We start from the raw sequence: 24,383 nt of genomic DNA, 5'->3' as shown, positions 1-24,383 counted from the left end.
TGTATTTTTATCTTACGTTCAGGTAAAGAGGCAGAGAACTGCGTATCTTGTGATAAGTACTACTAACACGGCAGTTTTGAAAAAAACTCTACTTTTTCAATAAAAGGTTTTTGCGCTAGGATGAGGTGTTTTTTTTGGCCATTTTGAAATTGGTGTATTTTACAAAACTGCTATTGAAACACTTTTTGCATCACACGAGTCACGTGATCAACAACTAGATGTTACTACTGACAAAAAAATTAAGATGACAGGAAGTAGTGGGAGGATGTTAACGCGTGAACAAATTTATTCACTTTTATTTTTGATTGCGTTTCTTATTTAATGGAAAAAACACAATTGCGGAATTGTATTTATTCGTCCTTTCTAAAGAGTTCTTCAGAGAACAATGTTGCCACCAGTGTAGAACTTGCTCAATTTGTACAGCAGGGGGGGGGGGGGGGGGGGTATGAGTTTATCTGCACACTCTGTGAAGACCTTTACAAAGCGTTTTTGTGGCAAGAAGGGACGCCAAGAAGCCACTTTTGCTCAAGTACAATGTCGAGGACTAACTGAAATTTTGCTCAAATTACAAAGGGTGACAACAGAAGACTGCTGTCGAGTTACTTTCCCTGATAAATCATTTTTGATTTTAAGCATCTGAACCAACATTTCTCGAGAGAAGTGAAAGATTTACATGACTGGGTCCGTTGTCCTTCCAGCACATAAATAAGCTGGACAGAGAATCGAAATGTAGCCAAACTTGTAAATGAAAAGGGAGAAGATAAAATGTTCTTGCAACAGTTAAACAAAACAATTATTACTAATATATTAAACACACTGTTAGGACCTTTTTGTTTCACACATTAGGTTTATTAGAAGTGAATTACACCCATTGGTTGGTTATTTAAACAGAACAGAACAGAAGTTTTAAAATTAAACTTGGTCAAACTGAACCCAGTACCTCAATCATCCTATTTTATAACAATTATGCACGTCTTTAATAAACAAATGTCAAGTAAGAACTTACTTAGTCATTAGTTGTCGTAATGACTAAAGTAAGTAATTAAAAGCATAAAACTATTCAGTGGCTCTGAAACATGAACAAGATCTTAGTTCCTATTGGATCAATTATGACAAGCCAATCACCACGCCTCAGCTAAAATAGGCCATTTATGTCAGCTATAATCCAGGATGGATTTGATTGGCACAGGTGTCAGAGCAACTGTGCAGTTAATTATGACACTGCTGTTCTGCCAAAAACAATTAGAAAAACAAAAAGCAGCAAAGGCTCCATTGTAGGTGTGTGTTCTTGATCCATTTGCTACGAATGGAGGAACTGATGTGGGTATTCTCCTGCAACCCTCAGGTAAACTTATATGATTTTATGACATTGCTGCATCAGAAAAGCGGAAAATCATTGACCAACTTCATTTGCATGGAGCAAATTTGCTAACAGTCAGGACTGTGCATTGAGTCATTGCAATGCATTTGCTTCTGTGCTAGAGATCCTCATTTTCACATGTACCTGCATAATTCATACTGTATGACATGCTAAAGAATGTTGTAATCTTTAAACAAGTTCATCTCATCAGAAGAAACAGAGAGGGGCTGGCTTATTTGATACATAAACTGAGATAACCCTAATGTAAATACAGAATTGTCCATGCAAAGGTAATTCCATTTCTATGCTCACTATAATGCAGACACAAAAATATACATATTTATTTATTTATTTGCATGCTGCAAAATAAAACTGCAGCTGTTGTTCTTGCCAGATGAAATTTAGTTTACAAGAATTTTAAATTGATTAGAATTAGAATTAGAAATGGACTGGCTATAAAGTATGATGGTAACCAAAATTCATAAACACAGATTTACTCTGTATTGTGACAGAATATTTTGATAAATTGGAGACTACATGAAAGTACAGTTAAATTACAGACATTCATAAAATTAATTAAAATAATAAAACCCTATAACTGTGAATGAAAATAATTTAGCATTTTCAAACTGTATTTGTGCCTTTTTTTCCCAAAAAATGCATTGTAAGACGTTTTCAGATTTACTATAATTTCAAGAACATTTACTGTTTGTGTATGATAAGAGCAGGCAATTGTAATCATTCGTATAAAACAATTAACTGCATGTCTTCCATGATTAAGCACATTTCCATTTAAATGACCACTTGTTGCTTTCTTACAGAAATGTAACTTCTCCTAAGCGTTATTGTGATACGCACTAACTGCTGTATTTTGTTTGTTTTTCATAAAATATATAAATTTTATTAGTCTCTCTCTGGCAACCCAGTGACTGAAAGATTATGGTTTTAGATGCAGATGTGTAATAATGTTGTTAAAAAATGGTAGTTTGGGTGGTTAAAACAACACATTGCACTGAATCCTTCTTGAATCAATTTAAAATTAAAGAACTGAAAAATTAGTGTGTGAAAAATCTAAATGGCAAATCTTGTGGTGGGGATTTAAGGTATGATAGCAAGTACATAATGCTATCTGTTGGCAGCTAAAGTGAAGACACTTAGTATGGAGTGTTTGTGTGTTGGCTACAAAGCAAGTGGTGTCTCTGCAACCCACAATGGAACATTTATCAAGCATTAGTGCAGGTACGTGCTTGTATTTAGGCCTGTATGAATATGTTTGGCCTCTGTGTGGATTTAGGAAAATCCATCAAAGTTAAAATTCTGAAAAAAAGTTGGATGTTTTATTTTGTATGGATGGATGTTTGTATTTTCAGTCCCCCCTAAAAGAAGGATAGATCATTAAAAGCCTGAAATTATTACGTACACGCCATTGATGAAATAGATGTAAAGATCTGAATTGTATATAATGTAGCGATGTTCATCCGAGCGTTATTTTAGCATGCTTTTAGAATTGTGGAGGTCAATATGAGTTTTTTTTCTAATTTTATGTCTCCTGTACATGTACAAGTCCTTCTCAAAATATTAGCATATTGTGATAAAGTTAATTATTTTCCATAATGTCATGATGAAAATTTAACATTCATATATTTTAGATGCATTGCACACTAACTGAAATATTTCAGGTCTTTTATTGTCTTAATACGGATGATTGTGGCATACAGCCCATGAAAACCCAAAATTCCTATCTCACAAAATTAGCATATTTCATCCGACCAATAAAAGAAAAGTGTTTTTAATACAAAAAACGTCAACCTTCAAATAATCACGTACAGTTATGCACGCAATCCTTTGGCAGAAATGACTGCTTCAATGCGGCGTGGCATGGAGGCAATCAGCCTGTGGCACAGCTGAGGTCTTATGGAGGCCCAGGATGCTTCGATAGCGGCCTTTAGCTCATCCAGAGTGTTGGGTCTTGAGTCTCTCAACGTCCTCTTCACAATATCCCACAGATTCTCTATGGGGTTCAGGTCAGGCGAGTTGGCAGGCCAATTGAGCACAGTGATACCATGGTCAGTAAACCATTTACCAATGGTTTTGGCACTGTGAGCAGGTGCCAGGTCGTGCTGAAAAATGAAATCTTCATCACCATAAAGCTTTTCAGCAGATGGAAGCATGAAGTGCTCCAAAATCTCCTGAAAGCTAGCTGCATTGACCCTGCCCTTGATAAAACACAGTGGACCAACACCAGCAGCTGACACGGCACCCCAGACCCTCACTGACTGTGGGTACTTGACACTGGACTTCTGGCATTTCGGCATTTCCTTCTCTCCAGTCTTCCTCCAGACTCTGGCACCTTGATTTCCGAATGACATGCAGAATTTGCTTTCATCCGAAAAAGGTACTTTGGACCACCGAGCAACAGTCCAGTGCTGCTTCTCTGTAGCCCAGGTCAGGCGCTTCTGCCGCTGTTTCTGGTTCAAAAGTGGCTTGACCTGGGGAATGCGGCACCTGTAGCCCATTTCCTGCACATGCCTGTGCACGGTGGCTCTGGATGTTTCTACTCCAGACTCAGTCCACTGCTTCCGCAGGTCCCCCAAGGTCTGGAATCGGCCCTTCTCCACAATCTTCCTCAGGGTCCGGTCACCTCTTCTCGTTGTGCAGCGTTTTCTGCCACACTTTTTCCTTCCCACAGACTTCCCACTGAGGTTCCTTGATACAGCACTCTGGGAACAGCCTATTCGTTCAGAAATTTCTTTCTGTGTCTTACCCTCTTGCTTGAGGGTGTCAATAGTGGCCTTCTGTACAGCAGTCAGGTCGGCAGTCTTACCCATGATTGGGGTTTTGAGTGATGAACCAGGCTGGGAGTTTTAAAGGCCTCAGGAATCTTTTGCAGGTGTTTAGAGTTAACTCGTTGATTCAGATGATTAGGTTCATAGCTCGTTTAGAGACCCTTTTAATGATATGCTAATTTTGTGAGATAGGAATTTTGGGTTTTCATGAGCTGTATGCCACAATCATCCGTATTAAGACAATAAAAGACCTGAAATATTTCAGTTAGTGTGCAATGAATCTAAAATATATTAATGTTAAATTTTCATCATGACATTATGGAAAATAATGAACTTTATCACAATATGCTAATATTTTGAGGACCTGTATGTTGGTATTCAACGTACAACAGAACCAGCTCTGCTTATTTCAGTAGCTCACTGCAGTCCATTTTGTATGTGCTAATTAACCTCATGTTGTTTTATCTTGAGGCATAAGAAAAGATTACCTTCAAACAAAAAAATTGCCTCAGGCTATGTTTTAAGAAGAATTGTTCTTCCACCTTTTTATCAAACCAACCTGAAATTTTCTTTAAAATCATTAAGTTTATATTTAGCTGCTGAATGCTAATAAGTGTTAATCAGTTGTTTCATTGCATAAAATATTCTGTACCTGAGATAGATCTTTTACATATTTTTTTTCATCTTCATGTTTCACATTTAATCTAACTTTTACAGCATGTAGCTTTATAAACCATATATTCTGCTTCGTTTTTGAACTTCCACTGAATCCGTTTTAATTCCGCTTCAGTAATCAGGCTCATGGAGCTGGAAAAGCGCAGACACAGGTGTCATCCAGCTGTATCTTTACCAGGCATCCAAACATCTGTAGGAACCAGGATCCGTATCACTGGTGTGTGTATTTAAGGTAATAACTTCCCCTGGCACAGGCCATCTGACAGAGCTAATTACAATAACGTCTCGGCTGGGAGGTTTCACATGCTGCCTGAGAAGCCTTAAAACACCAAGATGCAAGTTGTTTTTTTTTTTCCCCTACCATGTTTTTGTTTCTTTGTTTTTCCTCTCAAAATCACTGTTCCGTTCCTTAAGCACTCCTAACTCCCACGTGGAGGCCTTTCTCATTAAGAGGATGGAAGCATTTTAGATTTCTCTCTTACTCCTCCTCTTCCTCATCAGAGCAAGAGTGTAGGGAGCCTCTTGATTGACGGCTGAGACATTTCTTGTCGTTTGCCGTCTCTCCCAGGTGTCCCGTTTACTCACCGGGGTTCGACTATAGGCACAAACAAAAGAGCAGAAAGGAGCTGGCAGGAAATAACTGTGTACAGTTTAATTCAAATGGGGGGAGGTGGGGGGGAATGAAAGTGAAAGTAGCTTTGCTTCCAACTATGCAGACCTACAGGTGAATTTTCCGGATCCCAAAAAACATGTGGATGTTGGCAGCAGTAACATTAGGCAGCAAATCAAGATGTCGAATAGAAACCACAAAAATCTGTTAAGCTTGGAATCTATGCTGATGTTTCTGAATATATTATATTGTTGCTGCCAGCAGTCATGAGCAAATCTGCTTCTTACAAATATATCTATTGTAATTCAGTGTGTAGCAAGAAGAAAGTTTCACCTGCTGAACGAAGCTGAAAGTTTTGAAATTGTTTTTTTTTTTTACATCCTGTACCTCAGGTGTTTATTTGCCAGAAATATTTTTTTTTTTTTCGAATTCTTACAATTTAGAGGTTAACATAAACTAAGATTAATATGCATAATGTAAAGTAGTCCATTGTTGGTTGAGCTGAAAAGGAGCAAGATCTCCTTCAACCCTGACTCAATTATACCAGTTCTGTTTAGAGGAATGGGCCAAAATTCAAGCAAACTGTTGTTAGAAGCTTGTGGAGGAATACCCATAAAAATTTGACCCAAGTCATACAGTTTAAAAGGTTAACAAGACAAATGTAGAAAGGTAATAACATTGAATTGTTAGCCCACAACAACTCTTTTACCTTAGGAGAAATTTATTTTGCTACCTTTAATATACCCCGCCTCTCGCCCATAGACTGCTGGAGATAGGTACCAGCTTCCCCGCAACCCACTATGGAATAAGCGGTAGAAAATGACTGACTGACCTTTAATATATGTTAAATAGGTCATTTATTTTTCAGATAAAATTTAAACATGACAACCTCATGAGCTTATACTTGTTAGATTTAAAGATATCCAGTGCTGTGCAGATGTCTTTACCCTCTACCTTTTAAAAGATTGTTTTCATTTTTTGCTGTTATAACTCTTAACCATCTGAAATCAAACAAATTTTAATATCAGACAAAGACAAAAAAAGTAATTGCCTCAAAACCTTATAACTGGTTGGAACATAAACAACGCAATGAAGCATTTGCAAAAACTGGCATTAAATCCTTTGCATCACTGTGGAGGAATTTTGTCACGCTCTAGAATTAGCAGCTCTACATAATTATCTTACTTCAGCTTTTTAGGTGAAGACAGCCTGTTTAAGGTCATGGCACATTTGAAATTAACCCTGGACTTTGACAGGTCCACTCCAAAATCTTCCTTTTGACTTTGTTTTCGTGGCATTCAGATATGGACTTACTGGTGTGAATTGGATTATTGTCCTGGTGAATAACCCAAGTATACTCTTAGCTTAAGGTTACAAAATAATGCCCTGACATTCTCCGAGCTTCTCTGGTCGATAGCAGACTTCATTGTTTCAACAATTACTGCGAATAGTTGGTCCTTAAAGCAGCCTTAGACCATGACATCACCACCACCATGTTGGACATGCACTTTGTCGGGGGGTACTTTTCTGAAAGGCTGTTAGTTTGAGATGGGCATTTGTGTTCTTTCTGGTCAGCACTGGTTTTGACTTTAAAACTCTCCGACGGATCCTATTCACCCATTCGCTTTCTAATTTTTATTCATTAATTCTGACACTGTTCAGCCAACAACAAGGTCAACCTCATTAAGTGAGGCCTGCAGGGCTTTAGATATTCATTCTTGGATCTTTTATGACCTCCTGGATGAGTTATTGATGGTACTCCTGGAGTAATATCTGTAATCCTACCCCTTCTGGGAAAGTTCCCCATGTTTCCTCTTTCCTCCATATGTGTAAAAATGGTTCCCATTGTTATTCTATAGAGTCCCATTGTCTTAGAAATGGTTTTGTAAATCCTTGCAGTCTGATGAATATCACTCTTTGTTTCCTTTCTGTTCTTGATTTTTTTTTTAGATGGGCATGATGTGTTTTTTGAGGATCTTTCAACATGCTTCATACAGTCAGACTTTTTTTTTTTTTTAAGGATTTCTTAATTCTACATGTTTTGTAGTAATCAGGCCCGGAGGTGGTTAGTTAAATTAAACTAAAAATCAGATTAGACACAGTTAATTCATTAATTTTGAAAAAGGTTGAGAGTCATTACTTTTTTACACAGGGTCAGGTTAGCTTAGATTGCTTTTCACCTCTTCACAGCACTATAGCTCAGTTCTTTGGTCCACTTGGGTCTTGTGCTGCTGCTTTGAGATCGGAAATTGCATCTGTTCTGATTCAATCCAAGTCTGTGGCAGTTTTCTCTTGATGCAGAGTTTATCCTTAACTTTCAGCATTTTTTTGAAACAATTGTAATTCTCAGACTCCATAGCTGCTCTACATCACTTGTTACAATTATTTATGCCTATCAAAATCATCTTGTTATAGATTATCTCTTGGTTTTTTTGCCAGTCCACACCATCCAATTTACATAAAAACTGATCAATAATAATAATATTTAACCAATAAGGGTGTGCACAGAATTGGATTTTTCAAATTTGTTGGAACACAAGTGACACCAATTTACTCTCAAAGTGGTTTGTGAGAGAAAATCATGAAAAGTGCTTTTTACTGGTCTGAAAAGGTGACTAATTGAAGAGGAAAAAGTCTTAAGGTTGTTCTTGTGCTTACCATTAATAATAACTGTGCTTGATCCCTATGCACTGGCTGTAACTCTAGCTTCTCTAGTTAAACAGAAATCAATTTTATGGAAAAAGAACAAGTGTCTGTCATTTATCTTTTTGTTTCATTTTAAAGCTGTTAAATGTCTTTCAAATAAAGTGTAAATAACACCTACTGCTTGGGTTGGAGTACAACTCAGGATAAAGCTGGCCAAAGATAACTTTTTAAGTTTCAAGGTTATGGCAAAAAAATAAGCATAATCAATAGTTGGTGTCTTTTTAAGAATTGTCATTAATACATTAACATAGTCACATAGAAACAAACAAAATCTCTATAACTGGGTCGTATGTAAGTTGACTTGAATGGAACCTGATTCAACTAAAGCTTTATTAATGAAACTGAAATAAATTGCCAAATGTAATAAAATATCGTTGGACTTATTTTAGCAGATAAATTAGTTATTTTAAAATAAAAATAAAGAGCTTGTTAAAGTTTTGAATACCGTAAACGTGCTTTCCTTCTTTAAAAGAAAGCTTTTCTTAAATTGAACTATGCATCAATGAAAAGATTGAAAGAACTCAAGGTTTGCTTGATGGATTGATCTTTTGTTTTTTTAAATATTGTTTGGAAATATTGCATTGCTTTCTAAAATCCCTAGCAATGTTTCCACATTTTCTTACTTTGTCTTTTCTGATCTCTAAACATCTCTCCTACCAAAAGAAAAACAAAAATATAATTTTATTTTATTTGCAAAAGTAATCCTACCATAAACCTTTCCACATTGTTGTGATTTTCGAGCCACAAACTTAATGTATGTGTGGGGGGGTGGTGGATTGCAAGTTCATTCTACACTTTTCAAATTTTTTTTGTGCAAACCAAAAATGTATGTAATTTTCCTTCCATTTACAATGAGGTGCGAGTTTATAATGGTCTATTACATTCAATCCCAGTAAATTCCATTCAAGCATGTGGCTTTCATTTAACAGGAAATTTTAGAGACATGATAATATGAATATGCATAAATAGTCCAGGAGTAGTTGACTGTCTCAAAGTGTCTGAATTCCATGGCAACAGCACCAGTGAGTTAATTACAACAGAGTTTATTTGCCATGATGCTCCATTTACAGAAAAACAACTTGCATAAACACAATTGATTAAAGTGGGAGTTGGTATAGTTTTACAAACAGAAGACCCTTCCTTACCCTCTTGCTCTTTCTGGTTTTATTGGCAACACAAGTAGAATCTATGATTAGAAAGTGAATTAGTGGGCAAAACAACTTGAATTCTTGCCAGTGATGCACTTCTTTTTCGGCACAGAATATAAGGAATGTGGCAATATAAAATTCATTAACATTCTGTTGTTTAACATTATAATGGTACATTTTCTGTGCTAGAGAGAATATATTTGTGTGTTTGATGTTAAAAATTCACCAGGATCAACCTGTTGTTTCCTTTATTTTGAAAATATTTTACCTGGTAAGCAGTTAAGATGTGCAGAAGAAATTTTACTCAGTTCAGAGTAGTCATGTGATCTTGCTGTCAGAACAGGTCGCAGGAAATTATGACTATGTAAACTAAAATCCGACAATAGTTCATCGCTATGTGAAGGTCGAGTTAATCTTCTAACTGCATATACAGGTCCTTCTCAAAATATTAGCATATTGTGATAAAGTTCATTATTTTCCATTATGTCATGATGAAAATTTAACATTCATATATTTTAGATTCATTGCACACTAACTGAAATATTTCAGGTCTTTTATTGTCTTAATACGGATGATTTTGGCATACAGCTCATGAAAACCCAAAATTCCTATCTCACAAAATTAGCATATTTCATCCGACCAATAAAAGAAAAGTGTTTTTAATACAAAAAACGTCAACCTTCAAATAATCATGTACAGTTATGCACTCAATACTTGGTCGGGAATCCTTTGGCAGAAATGACTGCTTCAATGCGGCGTGGCATGGAGGCAATCAGCCTGTGGCACTGCTGAGGTCTTATGGAGGCCCAGGATGCTTCGATAGCGGCCTTTAGCTCATCCAGAGTGTTGGGTCTTGAGTCTCTCAACGTTCTCTTCACAATATCCCACAGATTCTCTATGGGGTTCAGGTCAGGAGAGTTGGCAGGCCAATTGAGCACAGTGATACCATGGTCAGTAAACCATTTACCAGTGGTTTTGGCACTGTGAGCAGGTGCCAGGTCGTGCTGAAAAATGAAATCTCCATAAAGCTTTTCAGCAGATGGAAGCATGAAGTGCTCCAAAATCTCCTAATAGCTAGCTGCATTGACCCTGCCCTTGATAAAACACAGTGGACCAACACCAGCAGCTGACACGACACCCCAGACCATCACTGACTATGGGTACTTGACACTGGACTTCTGGCATTTTGGCATTTCCTTCTCCCCAGTCTTCCTCCAGACTCTGGCACCTTGATTTCCGAATGACATGCAGAATTTGCTTTCATCCGAAAAAAGTACTTTGGACCACTGAGCAACAGTCCAGTGCTGCTTCTCTGTAGCCCAGGTCAGGCGCTTCTGCCGCTGTTTCAGGTTCAAAAGTGTGAATGCGGCACCTGTAGCCCCATTTCTTGCACACGCCTGTGCACGGTGGCTTTGGATGTTTCTACTCCAGACTCAGTCCACTGCTTCCGCAGGTCCCCCAAGGTCTGGAATTGGCCCTTCTCCACAATCTTCCTCAGGGTCCAGTCACCTCTTCTTGTTGTGCAGCGTTTTCTGCCACACTTTTTCCTTCCCACAGACTTCCCACTGAGGTGCCTTGATACAGCACTCTGGGAACAGCCTATTCATTCAGAAATTTCTTTCTGTGTCTTACCCTCTTGCTTGAGGGTGTCAATAGTGGCCTTCTGGACAGCAGTCAGGTCGGCAGTCTTACCCATGATTGGGGTTTTGAGTGATGAACCAGGCTGGGAGTTTTAAAGGCCTCAGGAATCTTTTGCAGGTGTTTAGAGTTAACTCGTTGATTCAGATGATTAGGTTCATAGCTCGTTTAGAGACCCTTTTAATGATATGCTAATTTTGTGAGATAGGAATTTTGGGTTTTCATGAGCTGTATGCCACAATCATCCGTATTAAGACAATAAAAGACCTGAAATATTTCAGTTAGTGTGCAATGAATCTAAAATATATGCATGTTAAATTTTCATCATGACATTATGGTAAATAATGAACTTTATCACAATATGCTAATATTTTGAGAAGGACCAGTATATGAATCTGAACTTCTTGTGCCTTATACTTATTTTTTATTTCTTTTATTATGTGTCCTGTTGTGGTTTTCAGGAATACCATTTGGAGTAGATGGTTGCCTACATGTGCCAGGGCAGTTTTCCCCTACAAAAAGGATATCTCCAGACAGTGTCCTAATTTCATGAATAATTATATTAATTCCAGATTTAATCCAGCATCATAGTAGGCAGGCCACATTGACGGTATAGTAACTTGTGTTTGTATTACCTTCAACCATTTTGAGTAATCGTGTGTTGCTGCATGGGTGTGTGTTTGATTGTGGGTGTACATATGTGTAAAAATAAGTGTGTTTTTGTGTGGAGTGGGTGTGTGAGAGTGAGTATGTCACCTGGAAGTGTGCATTTGTAAGTGTGAGAGGGCCTGCAGAGGGCCAGTAGAGGGCCTGCAAGGGCAGGTAGAGCTGCCTCCAGAAGGCCGCAGCAGTCCCAGGCAGTATAGAGTTGATTGCAAAGAATTAGATTTTGGTCTCATTGTATTATGTAATGTGGTATATGAGACCAGTCTTGGCCTTGTCTTGATATCTGCCTCCAGCTAATGCTAAGTAGTTAACATTTAGCTGGACGCATGCACTGTTCAGAGTTGTCTTCTTACCAGGTTGTCAGATTAATTGGGCAAGTTCCCTAAATGCGAGGCTCTGTTTCTTGCAGTGCACCTAAAAGTTTCGTGCACCAGTGCAACCAGTTAGTGTAGTCCTGAGTCAGTCTTAACTCAGTCTCAGGGTAGGTGGTCTTGACTAAAATATTAGTGCTTTGCCCTCTTTGAATCACTTAAACATTCATTAGCAAACTTAAGATAGCTCTGTACACACGTGAGATTTCAAACCAGTTCAGCATATATTGTTACCAATGTTCTTTGAGGCCGTCTTCCCAATGTCTTCATTATATTAACAAGTTCCTCCTGTGTTCTCTCCATTTTAACATGAATATACCGTAAAAAATTAAAGGCTGAGAATTTCTTAAGTGAGCAAACCAACAAAATCTGAAGAAGATCAAATTATGTTCATAGATAATACTGAAAAAGAAAAAACTGCTTTATGGTAGCCTTTATATAGAGTACATTTGAATGTCTATAGTCAGAGGTTTACACACACTCCTTGATGTAAATGTCAAATAAATTTGGGGGTTTTAGTAGTTAATTTAAACCATTCATTTCTTTATGCACAGATAATGCATAATGACAGCAAAAATCAGTGATTTTTATGTACTTATTTCTTTTTTGTCTAACATACACATCAAAGTTATACAAACAGGCTGTAATATATACATACTGTTTAGTTAAATTTGCCAGAGAAATCACAAACTTTTTGTCTCTATCAACACAATTTTTGCATAACTAATTCTAATTCATAAATAATTCTTAGTGGTTATAGGACTGTTCTTTTTTGGAGCTTATTCAGATTGGTTTGTTAATCTCGAAACGTGAGAGCTGAGGTCTGGGCCATTCTAAAGGCGTTGTCATCCCTTTTATCTACTCTAAAACCTGCTTTGGTTTGTGTGTCCAAATTCAACTGTCTGTTGATTTGAGATGAAGTTGAAGAATTTGAAGTTGGGTGGTTCTCCGTTTGATTATTGAATCCCCTTTGTGCAATGCACCACTAACACTGAGACCCAAACAGTTAGGCTAAATGCTTCAACAAGACTCTTTCAAAGTTCCTCCTGTTGGGAGTATGATTATTGATTGAATAATCTTGATCAATAATTATAATTACAAATCATAATCTGACAAAATCAATTTCTTAACCATAAATCCTCATTTACGAATCGAGACCAGAGAGGTTTCTGGTGTTGTAATTGTGGCTCAACGCCTCTGACAATTACAACCGTTAACTACTCCGTAATAATTAATAACTATTGCCGGAGATGTCACTGTTTAATCGACCGTTTCTGTCGAAACTTGTGGAACTTGAACCTTATTTTGACTGACACATCACTTTTTGCACACAATGAAACACCAAACGCTCTCTCTTTATCTATGTGAATATTTATTAATTTTCACCTACTCAACATGCAAAATTCTACATACACAGGGGTAAACAACATCTAAATAAGCAAAGTCAACAAACAGTAGTGGGTATGTATGGAGTCAACCAGCAGTTTATGGCACAACAGAGGAAAGGAGAGGATATGAAAAGGGAGGTGTGGTGATGACTGGTGGGGGGTTGGAGCGCAGCTTAGAGTGTCTTTTATGATCTTCTGATCATAAAACTTCCCCCCTTTACTCCTGAAACAAAGGATTGATAACTTTTGGCGGCAAGCTAGCACAGTGAGATTGAAGACAAAGGTAAAAGGGAGAATTTTACCATGAGGTCGTTTTAACAGTCCAGTTTTGCAACGCACCTGCATTCAGATAGTAAACACAGACAGCTCTGGGGAACACGGCGGATCCCGATATTACATAACACATCAAAGTTTCAACAAGCAAGGTTACATGCACATTTTATTCAGAACACATGAGATCCTAACCAGCGATTCTGATCGCTTCTACAACCTCTGACCCTGCCCAGGCCTTGTAATAAAGAAATAAAAAAAAAGAAATGGGTTTTACTTGTGTCGTCTTCTTCCTAAGCGAGGGAATTCAAGCGAGGAAACGTGGGGTTGAGTTAATTGTGCGTCCACAATTAACTTCAGGGGAACGGTCAGTCTTTGTCCTTCGGTCTTCTTGACAAAAAGGAAAATTATGATCTGACCATCAAAGTCGACTTGAAAATGAAACACGGTAGCGGTTCATCTCTCCGAAGCTCCGTGTCTCCAGTTACGTGTTAACTCACGTCTTCGATAGGCAAAAGTGAACTCTGCGGCCTTCTTAGTCCACAGACTTCAGTTATGAATAGTTCGTTGTCCAACGAGAGAGAATGAATGAAACTCTTCACAGAGTTCTTCTCTTAAAGTGGCGCTCTTCGATCCCTGGATGTGATTTCCAGCAGAAGGCAGCTTTTCAAACATGAGCGCCTCCTATATAGCATCCTGTGACGTCAGACTGGGGACGCCCAGTCATATCAGTCGCAATGCTCGATGGGATATGTAGGAGCGGGCTGTCCTGGGTACAAAATGGCCGATGCCATTGGAGGGGCACAGTGACGTCCAACAACGGGCAGATAATCCAATACTCAGCAAACAAGTGGTCCAACACTCCTTTGCCTTGTGGTCAAATAGTTTAATCTTGATCTTCATTTGACATTAAACATTTCTCTAGAAAACATTTGGCTTGTTCATATAAATGGTTGTAGGTTTTCTAGAGCCCTAATAATTCCTGGGTTTCTGTGCATCCTACACACTTTCTATAAGTTAAGTGTGACAGTTTGGGACAAATGGTTGAAACTTAGACACTAATGGACGTTCCAAGAGAACAATTATTCCAAACATGCATCAGAACATTTTGGAATAGATATAGCAGGCTAATATTAAGCTTCTGGAATGGCCCTGAACTCAACCAAACTTGTTTGGTATGCTTAAAAGCCAGGCATGTTCCAGATAACTTTTTTGAATAAACTCTACAAATTTTATAAATGGTTAAATAGGCAGCCAAAGTTATGCTAAAAACTAGCAACCACATATTAAAGGGTAGCCATGTATATTCAGTTGAAACCAGTTATTTACACAGCCTGTAAAATGGATACATGAACTTTGTTTCCTCACTGTCTGACATTAGATCAGAATAAACTTTTCCCATTCCAGATTACCAACAATTTTTCTATTTGCCTAATGCCATAATAATGAAAGACACAATTAAAAAAGATAGTTTTTTCTTAAAAGTAAGCCATTTACACACACTATGAAAACATGAAGAAATCTATTTTAAAAAGCAAAGATGTTGCACTAGTCAGAATTACATAAATCTTTAATTCACAGCCAAAATTTTACCCTCCAACAAATCTGTTTTAATTCCTTATAACTACACCTTTATCACCTGTGCCTTGAAACTGATGTTAATCAAACAGAGTGCTAATTGTGAACACCACATCCATTCGGTACACAAACTTGCACCATCTGGTTTCCTTCTGAAAACACCAGATGACTCTCCGACTTCCAAGTGTTGATGACAGACAAGTGCTAAAGGATGCAGCCTTTCATCACTTGACACATTATGGATTTCATCAGGAGGGGGTTACTGACATCTGCTTTAGACGGGGATGTCGGACAACACTGAGTGGATTTTAATGATTGATGTAAAAACTTCACATAGTGCTGTCAGAAAAAGAAACAAAATGACAGCACCAGCTAAATAAAAGCTTCAAGGACAAGAAATGCTGGCCTAATGCATGGTCATAAAGTTATGGTAATTATACAACTTAAAAGCTATGGAATATTGATGCTGTTATATTTAATATCTATTCCAGATAAGTCAGGCTTCCATTGTGCAAACACAAGGAATTAAATCTTCCTAGAAGATAAAAGCTCAAGTTACAGATAAATTTGCATCTGCTGTTGTGCAATGCAACCAAATACACCCTTCCTCTAAATAGTATTCACCTTTGAAACACAAAAGAGGGAAAGATAAATGTTGTCATATTAAATGCAGGTATTTTAAGACACTAAAAACAAAAACATCAGAAAAATAAACTCCTTAAAGGCATAAAGTAAGGTTAAATGGTTGTAAGATGATATCTTGCTTGCAGTAGAAAATTCTCTTGGGGTCCACATTTAGTTTAATTGTAGATTGTAGACTCATCTTCTGGGACCAACTATCAGCTAGTCAGAGAGGGAGAACAAAAAAACATACAATATTAACTATATTTAAACACAATTTTATAAATCTTTCAACTAAGCCTTCTTGAAGTCTGGACTCCAGTCCGGACCTGGTCCTAATGGCAAGTAAATCTGGATTTAATCCAGACAATGCGGAGGGAATTGTATCAATCTGTCTGTGTGATGTGACTAAGCCCTTCATAAACCTAATCGTGTGTGTGAGACATAAACACAGCCTTGTTTAGGTCTAATTTTGTTTTACTTGAAAGCAGAACATTGTAATTCTTAATGACAATAGTTATGTTTTTGTCATGATTACAGCCCAGAAAGAGCTGAGCAAAATTGTCAACACACAGAGGATACAACGTTACTCTATTTCAGCAAAGATCCTTTGCTTAGCGAAATGCTTGTTCAAGACTTTTTGTAGCTGCATGTGCCGTGTCGGAAAGTCTTTTTGAAATAATTGGTGACTATATTTTAAATAAGGTAATATTTAAATGTATGACCAGTGTAATAAACAGTTAACCCTTTAAATGGTCCAGAGTAGGCTGCATACAGCAACAAGATAGAGTTAGAACACAATCACAAAGAAATTATGGGTGATGTAATACTAATGAAATGTAGTGTGAAAATAAAGTTAATATCTAACGAATTTGTAGGGATGTTTCTTCGCTGTCTTATAAAATGTTTACAGTATTCTTAGGAGCTTTGCAAAATAATAATAAAAATATCCCCAGTAAATTTTGGTTATGTTGCAGTGGTTCATAGTCTATACATTAATCATGTGAAATTTTGTTTTACATTTAAAGAATGTGTTGCCTTTTGAAGCATGAAATTCTCAAAATTAAAAAGCAGAATTTAAAAAGAAAAAACAAAATTATGTGGCCTTAGGTTTAGCCAGCTCAATAAAGGCAGACAGGTTAAACAGAAGCAGAAAAAGTTAGTAAAACAGTCGAGGCTCAGGTCCAGATTTGAAAAGAAATGAATAAATGTATGTTAAAAAAAAATAGAATATCGTGAAAAGGTTCACCTTTGTTTTTCACTCCTTTGAGGAAACACAAATGTCAGGCTTATTTTTATGCCCTCAATACTTGGTTGAGGGCCTCCTTTTACATGAATTACTGCATCACTGCGGCGTGGGATGGACGCGATCAGCCTGTAGTTCTGGTGAGGGGTAATGGACGCCCAGGTTGCTTTGAAAGGAGCCTTCGGGTGATCTTGGTCTGGTGTCTCACCTTCCTTTAAACAATACCTCATAGATTACCTGTGGGGTTCAGGTCAGGTGAGTTTTCTGGCAAATCAAGCATAGTAACACCATGATCATTGAAAGAGCTTTTGGTACTTTTATGCAGAGCGAAAGGGTTCCAAGTCCTGCTGGAAAATTAAATCAGCATCTCAAAATAGGTGTCAACAAAAGAAAGCTTGAATTGCTCTAAAATGTAATAGTAAATTTCTGTGTTGACTGTGGATTTCAGAAAAACCAGTGGCCCAACAGCAGCAGATGAGGTGGCACCCCAAACTATCACTGACTGTGGAAATGTCACACTTGACTTTAACAAATGTGGACTCTCATCGAAATGAAATTCGAACTTTACTTTTATCTGAAAAGAGGACCAGTCAGCAACAGTCCAGTCTCTGATTCAGGAGTGGCTGGACATGAGGAATGCAGCATTTGAAGCCCATATGTAAGGTTGTTCTGTGTGTAGTTGCTCTTGATGTGCTGACTTTGGATTCTGCATTGCAATCCTCTCAAGGCTGTGGTTAGCCCCTGTTGCTGGTGCACCTTTTCCTGACACGCTTTTTCCTTCCACACTATTTCCTTCTACTCAACTTTCTATGAGTATGCTTGGGTAAAGCACTCTGTGAACAACCAGCTTCTTTAGCAATTACCATATGTGGCTTACCCTCCTTGTAGAGGATGTCATTGACATCAGCAGTCTTACCCATGATTGTGTAGTCTACTGACCCAGAGTGAGAGACCATTTAGTGGCACAGGAACCATTTGCAGGTGTTTTGAGTTAAGTTGGCTAGGGTGGGTCCCATGACTTTCCAGTATGCAAATTTTTCACAATATCAATTTAATAAATTAATAATAATTTTCTAAGACACTGCATTTTGGGATTTCATTATTTTTAAGCCATAATCATCAAAAATACGAGAAATAAAGGCTTGAAATATTTCAGTCTGTATAATGAATCTAGTAACAATGAGTTTCATTTTAATGAAATGAGTGACAAAAAATATTGAACCTTTCCACAATATTCAGATTTTTTTAGATGTACTTCTACACACAGATTTAAAGCATTTTGCTTGTCTGGCGAGCTAATCATTTGTTGAAACTTTTTTTTTTTTTCCATAATAAGCATTAAAGTGATCTTGAATGAATGAATCAAGCAAAAATGGGCAGTTTTACTTTCTGATAAATCAAAATGGTAGATTAGAGCCTAGATAAAAGCCATAATAAATTAGTGACGTGTTATTAAAAGTTGGCCTATAAAATTATCAGCTGCAGGTATGTCAAATAAATTGTTAAAACATAAAGCTCAATAAAAGCTGCATAGAATTGTTGTTACAGTGGTAGAAATTTAAAGCCTCTTTAAAAGGTGAAGACCTTGGAAAAATATTTTTTAACGAACAAAATCATACCTGCACACACTGTGTTCATATACTCCTCCTCCATGTGGCTTTTGATATCACTCGAGACACAGCTCTAACATATAAATCAGTCGCAGGATGTAAGGTGTTATCACAACCATGTCCTCCAGGCAGAGTCAGCTCCTTGCTTGGACAAACACGGCCCTGTCCAGGTTTGACGTGGTGTCTCACGATTTACAGCGTTATGTCTCCTAATTAGGGCTGATAACATGTCAATCCATTATTTATGTAAACTGCAGACACCACAAGGTGATTTTATGATTTACTGGTCAGGCTAGGGCATGGCTAATTACATTAAACTCAGTTTTCCAACAAATAGTGGTTAATCAAAGCTAATTATTGATTTACACAAGAAAGGTAATTACTTTGTGACATATGATCAGGTTAGCTTTTTTTTTTTGATGAAAACTGATTTTTTTATTTATCAATTTTTTACAAAACTATGCGCTTGCAACTCAAGTTTACAATGATGACATAATATTTAAAAGATTGGGTGACCCAATAGATACATTTTAAGTGGTTATGAGATAAAAAAAAAAAAAGTAACAAATGTGAATTAGAAGATTCAAAAGTGGTAAATTTAGGAATTGGCTTACCAAGAATATTTGGTGACTACATTTAAGGTTTGTGTAACATTTTGAAATTTATATATTTTCTGCTGCTTTTATGCATTCACAATTTTGTTTCCACATTACCTTAACATAGGTCCTGTGTTTAAGGCATTAACTCACACAGTTGTTGCAAACACATGAATTAACTCACACAGTTGTTGCAAACACATGAATTGAACAAAGTTTCTTGACGTGGCAAATATATACAGTTATGTTACATATTAACATGCATCAAGAGAAAACGGGTCTTGTTTGTGAATACTGATATCCACTTAATTAAATACAGTGGGGGGAATAAGTATTTGATACACTGCTGATTTTGCTGGCTTTCCCACTTGCAAAGCACGTAGAAGTCTTTTTACGATAGATACTCCTCACTGCGAGTGACGGAATCTGAAACAAAAATCCAGAAAATCACATTGTGTGATTTTTAAGTAATTAATTTGCATTTTATTGCACGACATAAGTATTTGCATGAAATTAGGATTGCATGCTTTATGCGGCACATTTTTTGTGAAAGGAAAATGTTTAAGAGATTAAAAACTGTATTTTTTTTTGTAGACTGAAAGAGGGCTTAAAAGATATGTTTGCAAATAAAACTTTAGAATATAGTCAAAACTGGACAGTATGCAGGTTTTGATGTTATATCTAAGGGTAATTGTGGAACAACTAAAAAATGCAGCTGTGGCTTCTGCATTTGCAGTGTTTGTGATAAGCCGTAACATGTGCCATCTGTGATGATACTCAAACAAAATACCTTTACCTTATTTGAGCTCAGGCAAACAAATTTGACCAACCACTTTGTCATCTGGACACAAGGATGTTAGTTGTCACTTTGTCCAGTTTGATTTTGAGACGTTACAGAAATGGTTAAAAAAAAAAAAAAAACTGCAGCAATTATTGTTTACTTGTCTTGGGGCAAGAGTAGTCATACACCAGTGTAAATTCTCAGTCTCCACTCCACTCGCTGTCCACTTTAGTCCTTAGGATAACTATACTTTAACGGGCACATAAGAATTTACTCCATTCTTTGTGTTATGCATATTAGGATGAGGATTTCCTTTCTTCTAAGCTTGAGAGATATGTATTCGATGTACTCAGCAGATGGCACATTTCAAAGTCTTGTGGTGAAAGTAACCGATATTCTCAAAGCCTCAGCTAATGAGCTTGAGTGTATACTGTCCTCTTAGATGTCAGTGCTGCATTTAAAACAGTCAATTACAGTAGCCTCTTACAGAGGATTGACCATGCTGTAGGGATTACAGTTTGTTCATGTTAAGGGCACATTTACTTTTGCAATACCGTGGGGTTCAGTTCTTGGGCTAATTCTTTCTCTGTCAGTAAAAACTAGATGACACTGAATGATATCCAGAAATAATGTTAAATTTTTTTTTATTTTTGACCAGGACATGCCATTTCTATCTGCAATCAGAAATATCCTGTCCCAGTGTGGTTCAGAAGAGTAGCCAATGCATTTTTTAATCAGACGCTTGACTATTGTAAATCTTTACTATCTGGAAGCCCTTATGTTCCAAACAGCGCACTCTGCTCTCACACTACAAGGTGAAACCAGTTCTTTTATCCCATATATTTTACTACTGGCTAGGAGCTTATTGCTTTGTTACGTTTCTGTTTTTTCAAATCCCTAGTTTGTCTTGGCCCACACTGCTGTCACCCAAAGCTGGCTTCTGCTGGAGGTTTCTTTCCCTTAAAACATGGATTGCTGCAATTGGATGAATTTGCCTCGAAAAACTGAACTTGACTGCTGAGTGAACACAAAACATCAGCCTTGATCTGTCAAAAACATAACGACAAATCTACACATTTGCAAAACATTCCTTTATTATAAATAAATCTCCTTTTTGTATAAAAACTGGCATGCTTCAATCATGGCATTTTACAGGTTCACAACCCAAGGCTACAACCCAGTTTGCCAAGACAGCAGGAGGAAACACACTCATCTCATTATGCAAGGGCGATCCAAAGACAACGGTGAGACAAGAATGAAAAAATTGTCACAACCACAAAAATACTTACAAGTAGAGAACAACAACAAACACTTTGAGTCTCATAGATTTTCTCTTTTTAAATATCTTTTACATCACCACCTTAACCCTTTTATATAATTTTTACACATCTTCAGACTTTTTTTAAAGATTTATTTTTCAAATTTTGTTTCCTATTTTTTTTTTATGTCCATTGTCCTGTGGTATATCACTTTTTTTTTTCTTTAAACAGGTAAGTTCATGGCAGGACCAATGAGCTGGGAGTAGCAGCAAAGCAGGCACACTGACTGGCTGTTTGAGTGGTCCCACCTCTGTGGTATTGATGGGTAACAAATACAAAATGTCTCATGCTTGGTTTCCATTGGGCCTTCTGTGCATTCACACATTTTTCGGCAAAATCAGATGTGATCCACACCTCCTTCCCCCTGTAGTCCTTTCAGATGGCATGATTACTGTAGCTGACATATGTCGTCTTAGTTGATGAAGCTGTGTAAAGAGACAGAATAAATAGAAATGTGAATGAATGCATTTGTGACAAGAAGCAAAAAAAATCTGTTGGCAATAGAATTAAGTAGCAATGCAGTCACGTCCACACACACCACCTGAGTTGTTGAGATTTCGAAAAGTGCGATGTCTCGTGTCTCCTCCAGCATTCTCTGTTAAATGTCAATGTCTGTGCAGCACCACAGGTGCCTAACCGATATCCTGTTTTGGGTTCATTGGGGTTTTACCTCTTATTTTTCAATGCAAGTGCAGTATTCATAGCCCTTGAAATTGCTCACATTTTGTTGTGCTACAAACTAATGTATTTCATTGGGATTTTATGTGAAAGGAACAGAATGTAGTATTTTTAGCCCCCTTTACTTTAACAACCCAACCAGATACCTGTAAACATCAACTGAGTAGTACATGAATTACCTCCCAAGACATGGAGAACATTAGTTAAAGAAGCAGTGAAGAGGCCCATAGCAGCTTCATGCTGTGGGGATGTTCTTCAGAGTTTTTCTGGAAGAAAGCCTGTTAGAGGATAATCTTGATCATACAGCAAGAGCTAAATCTTCTTGAGAATCGCTATTCAGATGCAATCCATCCCAGCTGACTAAACCTGAGGTATTTTGTAAAGAAAAATGTCAGTCCCTAGATATGTAAAGCTGCTAGAGACAAACCCTAAATGACTTCCAGCTGTAATTGCATCAAAAGGTTGTACTACAATGTGCTTTTAAAATTAGTATCTATCTTTGACATGGAGAACTGTAAATAATTTCAAAGGGTAGGAAAACCTCTGTGAGGTACTGATGGTGTAATAGGACCAAACATATGATGGAACCAACAGATCTGAGCACTGATGAAGGCTCTTGTGGGCAATTTCTATGGGGGAAATTTACTGCCAAAAATCAAGAACATATATTTTCAATTTGAGAGCAGGATGCCATTCTGCTTGTATTCAAACTTTCTACTTTCTTTCAAATATACTCTGTTCTCGCTCAAATCTTTCTTTCTGCGCTGTGATGTAATACTTCTATCATTGATAATTTCTCCTCCATGTGCAAAACTTGCTTTCTGCTCGGATCAAAACTGAGCTCTCAAGTTTCTTCCCTGCTCGCAAATTCTTTTGGATCTCTCTCAGATTAAAGACGTATCATCTCCTAGCAACCATATCAGCCAATAGAATGACAGTGTGCAATTGCTAGGTCAGAGGCTTAGTTGGGGTGCACTTGTTTCCTTCTACTGAGCGTACCTGTGTTGCTACTTCCCTGACACAGGTCAATCTACTTCACTGGATAGCTCAACTCAGCAAAGTACAATGAAAATGAATAATTCAAACTATCCTAAAATAAGTGATTTTAAACATTCAGGAGTTTAAAATGTATGTCTGTTTCTATCAACAAACAACATTACAATAAAATATGACAAACACATCTTTTCAGTCAAAGGCATATTTAAGAATTGCATTGTAAATTTGCTAATTCATCTAGTGTATCAAAGCTAACCTTACATTTTAAAGGTTTGGTCCTTGGGTTAAATAAAAAAAAATCTTTTTACTTATTGGGATACCTATTTATGATATCTGAATCATTCATTTTATAAATAAATGATTCTTCATTTTCCATAATTTAAGTGCTTCGCGATAAAATAACTATAATGCTGTACTTTCTACCATTGTTACAGACTCTGCTGAGGCGCCAAATGCAATATGTTCTCAGTCATCAATTGTAGCAACACAGGCACAGTCAGTAGAAGAAAACAAGTGCATCCCAACTAAGCCTGTGACCTAGCAATTGCACGCTGCCATTCTATTGGCTTATATGGTTGCTAGGAGATGATACGACTTTAATCTGAGGGCGAGCAGGAAAGACACTTGAGAACGCAGTTTTGATCCAAGCAGAGAGCAAGTTTGCGGGCACGGAGGATGAAGCACGCAGGAAGAGAAATTATCTATGCAAGAAGCATTAGATCAGAGCGCAGAAAAAGATTTGAGAGAGAACGGAGTATATTTGAAAGAAAGCAGAAGTTTTGAATGCAAGCATTACTAAGTTTGAGTACAAGCAGAATGACACCCTGCCCTCAAATTGAAAATGTGCTCTAGATTTTTGTCAGTAAATTTCCCCCATAAATTTGTGACTGGCACAGAAGTTTAATAACAAAACTCTCCTCCAGGTGTCACTGTCATGTCCTGGGGCAGGGTCCACCTTACTGCTGCTTGGGCTGAAGGGATGCGAACCTCTCATCCCCAGGAGGAGACGACTGAGCTGGGCGCCGACAAGCAAACCCACCCAGTGAGTGAAGGTGAGCCCAACTCTCCACTCATTTTTCCTATGCATAAAATTAACTGAGGATATTTTGTGTGCCGTGTCTTAACATTGATGGGCATACGAGCCAAATGACTCCAGGACCATGCGTGAAGTTTAGATATTGACAGTTAAGGTGTCATGTTAGAGCATGCGCAACATATGCTGAGGCTACTGTCTTCAATGCAGCTTTCCTACATTCTATTTCTACTTTCTGTAAAGCTACTAATGGCAAAAAAGCCATTTGTATCCTTAAATTAACATTGACCCAAATACCAAAATCAAA

The 24,383-nt window shown here is 37.4% G+C and overlaps 1 protein-coding gene across 4 annotated transcripts in view; it reads right to left on the bottom strand.

Annotated features, from left to right (window-relative positions):
- Positions 1-21,122: 21,122 nt before the first annotated feature.
- The window catches only part of grm8a (glutamate receptor, metabotropic 8a), a 391,012-nt gene continuing 387,751 nt past the window's right edge, over positions 21,123-24,383 (bottom strand). For all 4 annotated transcript variants that reach the window (XM_047390124.1, XM_047390125.1, XM_047390122.1 and 1 more), the window contains exon 14: positions 21,123-21,794. In XM_047390124.1, the coding sequence (XP_047246080.1) occupies positions 21,745-21,794 (50 nt within the window). In that variant the 3' untranslated portion in view covers positions 21,123-21,744. The remainder of the gene's footprint in view (positions 21,795-24,383) is intronic.

Source organism: Girardinichthys multiradiatus, chromosome 17, assembly GCF_021462225.1.
Source record: "Girardinichthys multiradiatus isolate DD_20200921_A chromosome 17, DD_fGirMul_XY1, whole genome shotgun sequence".
NCBI classification, from domain to species: domain Eukaryota; kingdom Metazoa; phylum Chordata; class Actinopteri; order Cyprinodontiformes; family Goodeidae; genus Girardinichthys; species Girardinichthys multiradiatus.
The sequence above is the reverse complement of the archived record's forward strand: the minus strand, read 5'-3'. Positions and strand labels throughout refer to the sequence as shown.